The sequence below is a fragment of the Aulonocara stuartgranti genome, assembly GCF_965226115.1.
Source record: "Aulonocara stuartgranti genome assembly, chromosome: 6".
Taxonomy (NCBI): domain Eukaryota; kingdom Metazoa; phylum Chordata; class Actinopteri; order Cichliformes; family Cichlidae; genus Aulonocara; species Aulonocara stuartgranti.
This window is the reverse complement of record NC_138944.1, coordinates 7,459,027-7,473,437: the sequence shown is the minus strand read 5'-3', so window position 1 is coordinate 7,473,437 and position 14,411 is coordinate 7,459,027. Positions and strand designations below refer to the sequence as shown.

The 14,411-nt window shown below is 39.4% G+C and overlaps 1 protein-coding gene across 2 annotated transcripts; it reads left to right on the top strand.

Moving 5' to 3' along the window:
• Nucleotides 1-637: 637 nt before the first annotated feature.
• Nucleotides 638-13,725, top strand: LOC309708610 (neuronal acetylcholine receptor subunit non-alpha-3). 2 transcript variants are annotated; one of them, XM_082536809.1, is made up of 8 exons: nt 638-1,106; nt 7,337-7,488; nt 8,895-8,939; nt 10,110-10,219; nt 10,363-10,876; nt 12,384-12,574; nt 12,727-12,943; nt 13,148-13,725. In XM_082536809.1, exons 1-8 carry the CDS (start codon nt 1,031-1,033, stop codon nt 13,280-13,282), a joined length of 1,440 nt encoding a protein of 479 aa, XP_082392935.1. In that variant the 5' UTR covers nt 638-1,030; the 3' UTR covers nt 13,283-13,725. The 2 variants fall into 2 exon arrangements, with proteins under 2 accessions (XP_082392935.1, XP_082392936.1); XM_082536810.1 differs by lacking the exon at nt 638-1,106 and adding an exon at nt 7,811-7,878 and having other exon boundaries at nt 7,399-7,488.
• The last annotated feature ends 686 nt before the right edge of the window (nt 13,726-14,411 follow it).

The window sequence follows — 14,411 nt, the reverse complement described above, 5'->3', positions numbered from 1 at the left end:
GTCTTCTCATTATTAAATTCCTTCTTTGTTGTACTATTCCTGTCATGGCTTAGCAAGCAAACACTGTCTGTTAAAACTCAAACAGGATTTTATGTACTAGAAATTCAGCTCTGGAACAACCTACTTGGTATTTATTTCAAGTTTTGTGGTTTATATAACGTTTTTAGAGTTACCTTACTTGTTGAATATGCAAACCACCGCTCTTTCTTACACTTGCAATATTCGTGTAAGTGACGATGAAGTGCAGTCCGTGCAGCATGCCATCACTTTGTGGTGGGGTAACAGATTCAAGCGAGCATCTCCCCACCACACTCATCACTGAATAAAACATGTAACAACCTGTAACTCTGAACTGGAGACAACACAGCCAAGTTTAATCTTCTTTTTCATTATGCTTTTTTTTTTTTTTTTTTTGGCATCATTCGTATTTGACGAGTGTCGAATTGCACTGAGCTGCACTACTTTGGAATATTTAACATTAATAATAAGACCATGCATGTAATTTCCTAATCATAGAGGCTAGTACTGCTCACACAGAAATGTATTTTATTTTTTATTTCTTTATTTTTTTCTCTGATTGGGGACCAGATCTGTCCTCCCCCCTACATCCCACAGTATGACAAGCCAGCCCTCTTCTGTCCCGCCCTCAGCCCATCTCGGCTCGGGCAGGATCCATCTCTGCGACGGGACACGCACGAAAAGAAGGTGCAGAGAAACCCAACAGGCGACAGAACCAAGACAAGGAAAAAAACAAAACAAACACACACACACACACACACACACACACACACACACACACACACACACACACACACACACACACACACATATTCGACACAAGGTGGTGTTTCGCAGCGTGAAGGCGGTGCGTGTTGTACAAAGCCACCAACAACCGACCGTCCTTCATTATTTAAACTGCACATCACGGCGGTGACACTCCGGAGGTCCCACTTGGCTGCTGAGATGCATGCAGGGATGAACAGTCAGATAATTTGATCTTCGCTGTGGAAATATCCACTCGGTCTCGTTGATGACAGGAGGAAAGATGAAGTTTGCGGTTGCGGTGTTGTGGTTCTGCGTGGCTCTTGGGAAAGCTACGATGCAAGGTAAGAATCTGGAAACACTCGTCTTTAAACTGCTGAAGCTGCACAACTGTCAGGACAGAAAATCTAATTTGTACAAAACAAAAGCTCAAACTGACAGAAGATTGAGCAGGAGAATTGCGTCTAGTTAAATCGAAACACGTTATATCCTCAATATTCACACTAATTGGCTAACGTGCCACGGCTCTGCCCAGTGAGAAAGGTGTTTTAAAAAGAGGCGATCATGCTATGTAGTTTAAATATGATTATAGTTTTTAATCAGGGCGCAGGACAAAACGATGGGGTCAGGTGAAAGAGCATGTTTATGATTTATTAAAGAGTGAGTTCACAGCGCCCCCCCTTGGGATGTGTGACTAAGAATGGGCTTTATAACACTACAGTAGAACAATAAGGGACGGTATAAATACAATACATATTCACAGCAATGGGAGAGAAGAATTCCCTTACATAATAAAGCCGTGAGCGGGCTATGTCTCATAGAATTTGATATGAAATATATTGAGCAAAATACTGTGACACAGAGATGGCAGAACAGAAGTCCACGATCAAACTGCTGTCTCTTCTTCCTGCTGTCATGTGTGTGTGTGAGCGTGGGCAGATATTACTTTAACACGCAGACACAAATTAACAATCTAAAGTTGTTTATCTGTTTGTGTGTTTGTGCACATGCCTGTGTAAATCCACTTCATCTCAGTGGCCTTGACCTTTTGCCTTAATACTTCATGGTTTAGACGGACAAGGTGCTGGAAGCTTTCTTCAGAGATTTTGGCTCATACTGACATTATAGCATCTATTACATGCTGCAGATATGTCAGTTGCGCATCAAAAATGTGAATCTCCCATTCCATTATATAACAAAGGTGGAATGAGATCCGATGTATGAACTTTGTGACGTGGCACATTATCCTGCTGGAAGAAACCATCAGAAAATGGGTACACTGTGGCGATAGAGGTATGAATGCAGTCAGCAACAATGTTTAGGAAGGACATAGTGTTTAAATGATGCTCAAAGTGTGCCAAGAAAGTATATTATAAGATGCTCTTTGCATACTTTGGTTGTAATGAATGGTTAGTTGAGTTACTGTTGCTTTCCTGTCAGCTTGGCAGTTTTACTCCGAGAACTGCTGCTCACGGGATATTTTATCTTTTTCATACCATCCTCTGTAAACCTTCCCTGTAGATCAGCAGTTTCTGAACTACTCAGACCTGCCTGTCTGGCACCAACAGCCATGCCACATTTAGAGTCACTTAAATCACTTTTCATGGATAAGGGGAAATGCTGAAATTACCCCTCAGCATTCAAAGCTCGCTTCCTACTTTTCCATTATTATAACAATGAAAAGATAATACTTCATTAGTCCCCTAGTGGTTAAGTGATACAACCTGTAGTTTCTTTAAATATGATTCTTTAGTATGTGAATTACCCCCCCCCCCCCCCGAAAATCCTAGTGATTACCATATATGTCATGAGTGACCTGGTGAATGTTAAGAGGTTCAGCTTGACTGTTTTTGCATAATTCTGTTGACACACAGACAGACCAATAAACATCAAAACCTCTGTCAACTTGCTGAGACTGAAACAGTGACAGTGGAGTTAGAATATAAAGTTAAAGTGTTGTTCATATGCACTGGTGTGTGACCAAAAAAGATGTTCCCCTCCAGTTTCCTTCTCTCATATTACCCCTCGCAGTGGTGCATCCTGCTGTCGCTCTATGTGAACAGATGGTAGTCACGTCAAGGTGATCATACCAGTTGTCACCCATGGGGTGCTTCAAATTGAGGAGGAGGCAGGGTGCATGTTTGCATGCTGGGTCACTCCTTTGTCTCTATCAATCATCAACAAATCTCTTTTACTCTCTCAGACACACACACACACACACACACACACACACACACACACATTCGACCTAATGCATTATAATTTCCCCACAGAGAAGCAACCGCATCCTTCCAACCATCACAGTGTGTGTGTTCTGATCAATACTTTCCTCTTTACCTTTGCTCAGTCAAATATGCACACACTCACATAGTGCAGGGTCAGTAAGCGTCTCTCTGAGGGAGGGCGTTGGCCCTTGTAGAGGAATCCATCCCTGTGGTGTTTGACTACAGGGGCTCCTGGGTTTTTGTTGATGAGAATCTCGAGATGGGCTGCTTCCTGTTGTGATGGGAGATAGATGGATTCAGCTGAGTGTGTTGTTGCCCCATTTCAAGTCTTTACAAACTGAGAGCGGATCTGATGCAATAGTAGGTAATCTGTCTGCGTATGAACACAGCATGTGCTTTAACTTATGGCAGCACACCCAACAGAGAACAAGAGGAATCTAAAAATGAAAAAAATACACGGTATATTTGTGTCCATGCACACACACACACACACACACACACACATGCATGCCCGCACACACACCCTTCACATTTTACCCACACTGTATTTTTTTTGTCCTTTGCATGTTTTTTCCCTCAATTGATGACCAATAACTATCAAATGTTTGCATAATTTTTTTTTAAAAAAAAGCAAATTTATATCTGTTATATGTACAAACATTCAGAATGTTCATTCATATCCTTATAGATTCAATGGCAGCTTTGAGTCTGTACAGGTAAGTCTCTACAGGACATGTCTGAACTGGGGCAATTTATTGAAATACTTCCAAGGTGTTCTTCTCAGGCACCATTATATTAAATGGGAAGCATCTGTAAACTCTCATCTTTTAGTCTTTCTACAAATATTGCATAGGGTTAGGTTTAGACTCTTGGTAGGGTTAATGATGAGAAACCTGTCCTGAAGCCATGCAAGTGTTGACCTAGCTGGATGCTTCACTTCACTGTCATGCTTTAAGTTTCAGCATCACCACTTCATGAGGTATTTACATTTCAGAACTTCTTCAAGGACCTCTCTGCATTTGGCTGCAATCATTGCTATTCTTTCACCCATTTCTCTGTCCGTGACACAGAGACACATTCCTACAGTACAGTTAATTGCATGGATTGTACCCACCAGATAATGAGTAGGGATGGGAGTAGAAAACCATTTCCAGATTTTCTAATTAATCTGAATGATATGACTCCAAGCTTTTATTATTTTTACCAGTGCCAGCATGCATAGTCATATACAAGCCTTTCATTTTCCTCATTTTCTTTATTGTGTTCTGGCTCAGAGATGATTGATAAGGAATCAACAAGGGAGTCAATAAAGCATGGAGTGAGCTTGGAGCTTGGAGTTCTGCTGAAATAGTTCCGTTTGTCTTTCAGACCCACTCAGTCTGTTTCTTTTATAGATATTGCACAAATACAAGAAAGCAGTCCTACATATTAGCTTAATATGCATGTTGAAGGACATGTCCCGGTCAAAATGGACTCCAAGATTCTGCAGAGAATTACTAGAGGCCAATGTAATGAAATCTAGAGTAAGTATCTGGTTAGAAACCAAGTTTGTAAGACCAAATAAAATAAAAAGAGTTGACAGTCTCACAAGTCTCTTTTACTCAAGTGACTTCTGTCTAGGTATTCTACCATAAAAGCTTGAGCTGTTGAAAGCGTTGTCATTCTGGCAGGTTTTCTCTTCACTTCAGGACTTCTGAACTTTTGTTATTGCAACTGTCAGGTCTCTAGTCATCTTTCATTACAAGGCTATTCTTGCTTGCTAAGTCATTTTGGCTCGAATTATTGTGGCCACTAGATCATTATTTACCATAGCCCTCCCAAAAAGCCAAAAACAGAATAAATTATTGCAGATTACATTTTAAATGCAATCTAAAATAAACCTAGTTTCCTATATTATTTATTAATAATTATATAAATAGGGATGCCCTTCTTATCTCCCTCTCCAGCTAAAATATTATATCACGACTGTATACCAAAATGTAGGACGAAAAGAAGATTGCATTGCTTAGCAGAGAGCAATGTCGCTGCATTAAGATGCAAGTGGAAGTGGGAGTTTGTTTTCTCACTTCTATCTTTTTTTCTGCCTGTTCTCATTCCCCTTGCCCCAGTTAGTGTACCCTTCTGTAGCAACCTCTCCCCTTCCCCCTGTTTCTGTCTCTCTTATATTCTAGAGGGAATTGCTTTGGGTCACTCTGTCTCACTCTTTCTCTTATCAGCACTCTCCACTCCTCTGCAGCATTCCTCTCATTTTAGAGGCTGTTGATTCAAACTTCTCTTTTCTGTCTATCAGCTTCTGTTGCAACACTACCATAGGCTGTGCCAAATATCGGGCTCTTATGCAGACAATTGCTCCAAGCTTTGAGCTGATAAAGCCACAGAGTTACTGTGGGAGGCTCTTGTGTGACTCTCAAGTACAAATACCACATAATGCTCTGAGCGTCCAACGGATGCTGCTGTCATTTGCATCTTACTTACACACAAAGAGTAGTTTTTTTCTACTCAGTCTAGGTTTCAAACTCATACATGTATATTTTAGCAAAGATGAACTAAACTGAAATTCACATCATAATCTTGCATGTTCTCCTCTATAACTGTTTACCTAAAAAAAAAAAAAAACATCTCCCGGCTTGTTGAAATGAATGCACTGTTCCTTCATTGCACTGTTTCCTGTTCAGCATGAGCGTCACTCTTTAACTGACTATTATGTCTTGTGCCTGACTGCACAAAGCGCTCTGAGCTCTTTTTGTTTCCCCTGGCGATTGTTCTGTCTGAGGTGATCATGTCAGTATGATCATCTTGTCAGCCTTGGGAGCTTAGATGCATTCGCTCGGCCATGACCAGCTGTCAGTCCGAGGCTGACTGTGTGTTCATGCCTGACTCTAAGGCCCTGACTTAATTTTTTATCCCACTTATTTTTGAGACTCCGGAGACATGTGGTAGAGCTCGTTCATGCATAACTTAAACATGTAAAACTTGGAAAAGTGTGACAGTTATGTGCAGATCTGTTTTGCACATGAATGTTGAGTGTATATGAGGTAAGTAGCCATTTGTTTAGAGGTTCAACTAGTTTTACTTTTAAGTAATGCACTTTATGATGTACAATCAGGTCAACAAAGTTTGGGCCTTTGACATTTTTATATATAATTTTGCCACCACAGTGGATTAATTCAGAGGGTCTCACACAAGTGTTAAATTAACTTGCTAGCCCATGACAGCCATTTTTACACATAGGCCTCTATTTTCAGAGGCTCAAAAGTAATTTGACAATTAAGGAAATAAAATATCTGGAAATGATTCCAAGTGCTAAACTTGCTATGACGTGTTAGTGTGTAAATGTGAACACTGTAAAAATGAAACCTGTTAAATATCATCATATTACCACCATCATTTTGAGCCTTACTAAGCTGCTAGTGTGGCGGTGTCTTATACAGTAAAAGGTTTGCACAGCTGCACAGTAATGAAACAGCATGTTAGAAGAGCAGCATTGAAAGCCACAATGGTCAAAAGAATGTGAAATCACTGAGTGTAAATGACCTTAATTTAGGTAAATAAAGAGCTGAGTTTAATCATTGTACTTACACACGTCAAAAGGAGAGGGGGGGGGGGGGGGGGGGGGTCAAATGTTAAGTTCAGGTACAGTCTGTGTGAAATATGAGTAATTATTGTTGTATTGTATTGTATCTTTATTTGTTTCAGACATATAAAACAAAAAAACAATATATACACACTACATATATTTTCATTTACAGATACGAATATCTATGTAGATATACACACACACACACGTATGTGTTCAGATAAACAAAAAAAAATATAATGAAATAAAACAAAATCGTCTGACATAATGTAACACTGTTTGGTCTGAAAAGGAGTAGGAAGAAGTATGAACATACTTATTAATTCCTACCCCTGCTCAACATCTTATTGATCCCACATAATTCACCTAATTCCCATCATCACATACTCCACACAATACACGAGGAGAACCTATATAAACATGGCTACCGTGATTGATATAATTTGGATATAATTTGATATTTTTATACATACAATGGGTGATCATCTTTATCGGTATCATATTCTTCCAAAATCAGTTTTCGAAGTATTTTCATGAACTTACTAATTCGTGAGCATTGCTGTAGATCTATAGTAAAACTATTCCACAGTTTTACCCCATAAATAGTGACACAAAAGGTTTATGTGATGTGTGTAGTGATCTGCATTGATTCCAGAAGCACATCTATTCCTTTACAAGTGTGTGGCAGCTGCTCCTGCTTTTTACGACGTACAACAGTCTTACATTTTTCCTTTCTGGCCTTATCCCTACTACCTTCTCCCCCTCCTTCCAGTCCAGGAAGATTTTGTGTCGCTGGCAGAGTTGGAGGATTCTCTGCTGAGGAACCTTTTCAGAGGTTACCAGAAGTGGGTGCGGCCTGTTCAGCACGCCAATGACACCATCACTGTACGCTTTGGACTAAAGATCTCACAGCTGGTTGATGTGGTGAGGAAATAACATGCACATCCATAAACCTGCAGGAGGTATACAGTGTGTATAGTAATGCCAAGTTAGTTAAATTGCTCTATACATTGCCTCTGCTTGTTGACACTGCTTACTCTACCCAATATTTTTATATAATATTAGGTCACAATTACAAGGATTTGGGTAATTTTGTCAGTTGGTATTGATCAAATTCTTGAGCAAAGTAGATTCAGGTGAATACACAGCTGTGTCTGTGACTCTGCATAAATTAACATAGATTAATATGTAATATGGTTAATACAATCCTGTTATAATCGTCTGAGGAGAAATGGGTTATTCACAGGAACAAGAGAGAGGAGTGTGTGGAAATAAGAAAAGAGGAGAGACAGCAGCAGGAGAACTAGAAGATAGGTAAGCAAGGCAATAGACAGATGGAGCTTACAATAGGTGTAAATGTTATATATGGAGGTAAAAAACAAACTATTGTAGAGATGAAGCCTTCAGTGAGGATAAACAAGGAGAAGGGTGTCGAGAGGGATTTAAAGGACCTCAAAAGGAAGAGAGAGTAACAACAAAGAGAGAAGAAGAAAGACTAAAAGTGAAGTCCAAAGTGGACTTGTACATGCAGTGGGAGAGGAAGTAATGAGGCCATCAAGCTGAGAGGAATCAGATTTCATTTATTATTCACACAAGTATGTGCTCACAAAGCTGCTTGTCCCAAGTCTAAAGAGGGCAACAGTTTTACTACATCAGCATTTCACATTTGTACTTCTCCCTGAAAAGATAACATTTAGAAGAGTGCCATCTTCTGGTTTTCTGTCTAAACTGCAAATATTTATACCAAATTAATTAAATGTTGCAGTCAGGTATGCCTCACAAGCTCACGAGAGTAGACAAAATCGATTTCATAGATTTTCATCTTTCTTAATACTTTATACTTTTTCTGCTCTCAAACTCCACATGGAATGTATTCTGTCTTTGACCTTCTCCTGGTAATCCTCTACCACCCTCTCTAATGTGTTTTTATACAGTGGGTTTCATTATTTTGTATAGCACAAGATAGGAGTAAGATTGCAGGAATAGTAAACCATGTCTTTATTATATACTATTTTCCAAGTGAAAGTGTCATTTGGAGTAACCTATCTCTTTTTTTTTTTTTGTCTAATATTGTTTGTACTCAAAAGTGAGAAACTCTAAAATATGTGCGAGACCCCAAAAGCTGTTCCACTGCACTTATTAAGTAGGAAGCTGAAGAAGCAATTAACCCATCAACCTTTTTAGGCTTATGTCCTTTCTTCAATGCCACTCAGCTTTTTGTCTCCAGCTTTGGGTTTGCTGCTCACCTCCTCATTAGCTTCACTTATCATTTCAAGTAAGTAGATTTATAAATAATGAACTTGGTATTTTATTCTTTTTTTGTCTTGCAGGATGAAAAGAACCAGCTAATGACTACAAATGTTTGGCTCTGGCAGGTGAATACTAGCTCTACTGCTTACAAATTATAGGATCTTTAATTTTCAGTAAGCTAATTTTTACTGTTATTATTCACATTTTGATAAGGGTTTTTTTTGGTGTCCATGGACAAGAAGATATAAATGAATGAGACTACATGATTAAATAAAGGCATAAATGTACCATTGTGTATATATAAAATAATGATTATTATGGAGTAATTATCGATTTATTATTATTATTTTTAAAAGACAATAAAACTTGAGCACATGAATCTCAATAAAACATTTTCCATTTACGCATATTTCCAGAGGCACATTGTGAGGAGAGGCAAGCAATGTGCCCATCTTTAACACACTGTTAAATTTTGCTTTTGTATATTTTATTACATTTGGAGAGGTTCAAAGTCCATTTAAGAGGAGGCTGGATCCTGAATGACTGCACTACAGCAAGAGATGATCTTTTGAAACCTGTGTCGGACTCACGGAACAATACATCTCTGGCCTTGGTCAATAGTAAATTGGCTGACACAAGATGTATAATAGATAAAGATAATAAACATGCATAGATATATAATAGATGGGGGTAGCTTTAACCTTTACATACTGCTTTTGCCTTTTTTTTTTATTTTCAGCCTTTCAGTAATAACCTTTTAATGATTCCCAATCCATCCTTTAAAATGTCTCACACTAGTGTTACTTTCTACAAGAGATATCAGACGTCAGATCAGCAAAAGAACAGCAAAAAAGTATTAAGAATTGGTCCCATTCTTATTACTGTTTACACCTGATTGTAAACATTACTTTATACCTGCCGCATTGTACAGTTTCTTTAGTGTTAATTATTCTAATTATAAATTATTTAGTAAAAATTCTGTGAGTGAGCTCTTGATAGAAATAGAAAGTCGTTTTTTTAAACCACAATGACAAGGGCAAAAAATAAATAATCTTAGATTGTATTTGCAAGTAAAATCACCAGTATACTTCTCCTTAAAAATAAGGAGAAGTATACTGGTGGAAAACATATTCTAGTGTCCGTTCCATTCCTGCTGAGCGACCTGCCTGGTGCTGTCCATGGTGCTGCGCATGGATGGTACCATGGACAGTACCATGTGTGCAGAAACTGCATGCACTTAGCTTGTAGGCTTAATGTATCAGTGGGTCATTGTGGTATTGTTTGTGTTTTTATAGGAGTGGGTTGATGTGAAGCTGAAGTGGAACCCTGATGATTATGGGGGCATTACCTCTATCAGAGTGCCTTCGGAGACAATATGGCTGCCTGATATTGTTCTGTATGAAAAGTGAGTTGCACAACACTCTACACACATTGGTACCACATTCTGAGGCATTGCTCAGTGGCTTTGTTTTTTGCCTCCCTTGCCTCACTTTTGTGACTTCAGCCTTTTTTCCTCTCTCTTTTCCATTTCTTTCCATTTTCTCCCAGTGCTGATGGTCGCTTTGAAGGTTCACTGATGACTAAAGCCATTGTGCGCTGGGATGGCACCATAACATGGACTCCACCCGCCAGCTATAAGTCGTCCTGCACCATGGATGTCACCTTCTTCCCCTTTGACCGACAGAACTGCTCCATGAAGTTCGGTTCCTGGACTTATGATGGAAATATGGTGGATCTTGTCCTGGTGGACCACTACGTGGATCGTAAAGACTTCTTTGATAATGGCGAATGGGAGATCCTCAATGCCACTGGAGTAAAGGGAAGTAGGAGGGATGGGGTTTACTGGTATCCATTTGTCACATACTCCTTCATCCTTAAAAGGTTGCCCTTGTTCTACACCCTCTTCCTCATCATCCCCTGCCTTGGCCTGTCCTTCCTTACTGTGCTGGTATTCTATTTGCCATCAGACGAAGGAGAGAAACTTTCACTTTCAACATCGGTGCTGGTATCGCTCACTGTGTTCCTGCTGGTCATAGAAGAAATTATCCCTTCATCCTCAAAGGTGGGTAATCTATGTCAGTGTTTCTCCATAGTCAAGTTTTTACTGGGCTATATTATGATTATTATTTATTTATTTTTGAATCCATTTTTCTTTCTTCTGTGTTCAGTTATCCTAACTACAATCTTAATTACAGCATGCTCTAATTAAAATGGAGCACAACCCCAACCTTCTCAATTACCTGCTGTTTGAACTGCATGTCAGCTCTATTAACCAAGCAGCAGAGAAAAACAAAAAAGCCTTCAGAAAAAACTACTTTCAAAGGCAATGACAGAATCAATGACTTTTCAGTCTGTAGCCCACTACGAGGCATATTTCATAGACTATTATAATGTTGCCTGAATGTTTTATTCAGGGTTAATATGTTATTACAGAGGATAGTTTAAACAAGAAGTAAGTAGAAATGCTATAAAAGTTCTTAAAATGTGTACCATGCTTTTTAAATGTATTAGACTAATTAGTATTTTTTTGCAAATGAATAAAATCTATATTTAACAAGCTTTGAAACACATCAGAAATGCACTTTGTTCATCATTAAATATTTTTAAAGCAATTTTTGTTAAATATAAACAAATTTCATCCATGACAGCAAAAAAAGAAAAAAAAGGCATGAAATTGTATTTTAAACATCTACACTGGCATCTTACAGTGTTAAACTATAGCTCTTCTCTGAAACATGTGGGTGGGTACAGTCTCTGCTTCATTAACAGCTCCTTGAATCTCCTGATAGAGTTGCTAAGGTGAAACGACTTATACATCTTGGAGTCTAGGAGGTACACTGAGTTATATGATGTCACGTAATTCCAGTCATTTAGTAGCCACGAGCCTGAGCAGAGGTCTTTTCAAACATAATGCACAAAAGACTTGTAATCTTCTGCAGAGTACATGAGAAAAAGTAAATTCTACCACAAGGAATCAAAAGAATTTATTTATGTTATATACAGTGCATCCTAAAAAGCCAGTGAAACAAACTCAGGTCTCTTAAACCACTACTACATGACATAAATTTTTCTTTAAATTTGGATAATATTCCAAATTTTGCTGATTAGTGAGTGGAGGAACTATCCTACAGTCTTGTTCATGAGTAATGATAATGGGGAAGTAACGGACAGATTGGGGCCACTGCTGCAGTTATATGGATGCTGCACCAGTCCAAAGTGGTGAAAAGATAGTTTAGGGGCGCTCTTGATTTACTGGTCGACCTGCGTCCACACCCTCACCTATGGTCACGAGCTTTGGTTAGTGATCGAAAGAATGACATTTACAGCTGGGGATGTCCTACTGGGGACGGACCCGGGGTAGACCCAGGATATACTTTGGTGCTCCCCTGGATAAGCTGGAGGAGGTAGCTGGAGGAGGTGGTTCGGGAGAGGGAGGTCTGGTATCTGCTTAGGCTGTTGCCACCTTGACAGAGCCCCAGATAAGTGGAAGAAAAAAGATAGCTGGATGGATGGAAGTATTACTGATGTTTGTACACAGCTGAATACCGGTCTCATCTTTACATTTACAGGTGATCCCACTAATTGGAGAGTACCTGCTCTTCATCATGATCTTTGTCACATTCTCCATTATTGTCACTGTCTTTGTGATTAACGTCCACCATCGCTCCTCTGCCACCTATCACCCCATGGCACCCTGGGTAAAGAGCCTCTTTCTTCAGAGACTGCCCAGACTCCTTTGCATGAGGGGACACACAGACAGGTAACAAAGATCAGCTTTAGTTAAACAAATATTAGTTAAGAGAGTTAGTTATAAAATTTCCAACTAACCTTCGAAGCCTAACAGTTTCAGTTAGCAGCTACACATGCAAAATAAAAGAAATAAAATAACAGATTTAGTGTCATTATCTGCAGATACCACTTCCCAGACATTGAGATGCTAAGCCCAGAGCTGAAGCCCCGTCGAGGTGCGGGTAGGAGGGGCGTTCCTGGGCACTGTGGCGGTCAGCAGAGAGGCCCCCATGGAGGGAAGGAGGATGAAAACCAAGCTTGGTTGGCAATGCTGGAGAAAGCCACAAATTCCGTTCGCTACATCAGCCGTCATATCAAAAAGGAGCACTTTATAAGAGAGGTGGGCGTGGCCAAACGGGAGACTAGATGTGGGACGAATTGGGTTGGATGCGTGTTACATCATCTGTTTACTGTTACAGAAGTGGCACAGAGTCATTTACATGTCCCTAATGAGGGATGTTTTACTGTGAAAAAAATGTTTGGCGCCAACACAGACTCACACCTGTGTACTTTTGTGTTTCTGTGTCTCTCTTTGTTTCATCAGGTTGTACAAGACTGGAAATTTGTGGCTCAGGTGCTGGACAGAATTTTCCTGTGGGCCTTCCTAACAGTGTCAATCCTGGGAACTATCCTTATCTTCACCCCTGCTTTGCAGATGTACCTCAGCACACCTTCATGAAGGCGCACACTCAAACTCATGAATACTATCCAACAGTTCGTTCTTGGTTTCCAGTCTGTCTTTAACTATGATTTATTGATAAAGCTCAATGAAACATTCATATTGTATCTTTCTATTGTAGAGACAAGCCCGGGCAACAAACTTTTACCTCCCTACAACATGGTTTGCAGCCTGTAATAACTACTGGAGACTGTAATGCTCTAGATGCAACTTGTCCTTTGCTGTGAAATGCATGTAGAGGGGTGCAGAGGAGTATAAGCAATAAACAGGTTAAGGTAGCGTGTATGATTTGAACATCTTTGTTTGTATAAATGTAAAAGTAATTATACATGCAACAAAATGCACAATGTCACTCCATGAATATTGAGCTGTTTTATGTGTCACATGCACTTTGTTGATTATTGTATGTTCTGTAATGATGATCAGAATAAAGAAAAAATTGAATACCACTATTTCTACGTCCTTTTTTGCGACACCCACACATGCTGAACAGGTAGAATAAAGTGTTAAATTGATATATATATAAATATGGTAAAATGATTAGTAGTAGTAATGATAATAATAATAATAAAAATAGATGTCTGGTACCCATAGTGTCCGCTAGATGGTAATCTAGCACTGTAAACTGCACCCAACAGCTTCAGTGTGCACTAGAATGTGTTATTGGTTGTAATGACACAGTATATACACTAAGTGGCAGCAGACATCCATTTTTTGTCACAAAGGCACACATGACGGTCTCTGCAGAACAGCAGTAGTCTTTGTTCAACAATGTGGTGGAATTAGCGTTGAGCAACAATGGCTGAGAAACAGTTTCTAAAAGGGTTCATTTTTTGCTTTCCAATTTGCCTACATAATAATGCAACAGATACAATTTACAATTTAAGACACTGTACATAGACTATAATAAGTTAGTAAAATAAAATCACTTGATATAATATAGAGGGATGTCTGATAGCTGCTTAGGGTGTTGCCACCTCGACCAAACCCTAGATAAGCAGGAGGAAAAGGATAGCTGGATGGATGGGTTGATGCCATGGTTTAGCATCAACCCTAGAGACCCCCTCACCCCCCAAGAAAAAATGGTGAGGTGCTGTGTCAGTCCTCATCAGATGAGCTCTGCACAAGG

Excerpts from the sequence above, each read along its gene's own strand:
- LOC309708610 (XM_082536809.1), top strand. The coding sequence starts at position 1,031 with ATGACAGGAGGAAAGATGAAGTTTGCGGTTGCGGTGTTGTGGTTCTGC. Across the intron at positions 10,220-10,362 it reads GATATTGTTCTGTATGAAAA|TGCTGATGGTCGCTTTGAAG; the intron begins GTGAGTTGCACA and ends ATTTTCTCCCAG. Across the intron at positions 12,944-13,147 it reads AGGAGCACTTTATAAGAGAG|GTTGTACAAGACTGGAAATT; the intron begins GTGGGCGTGGCC and ends TTGTTTCATCAG.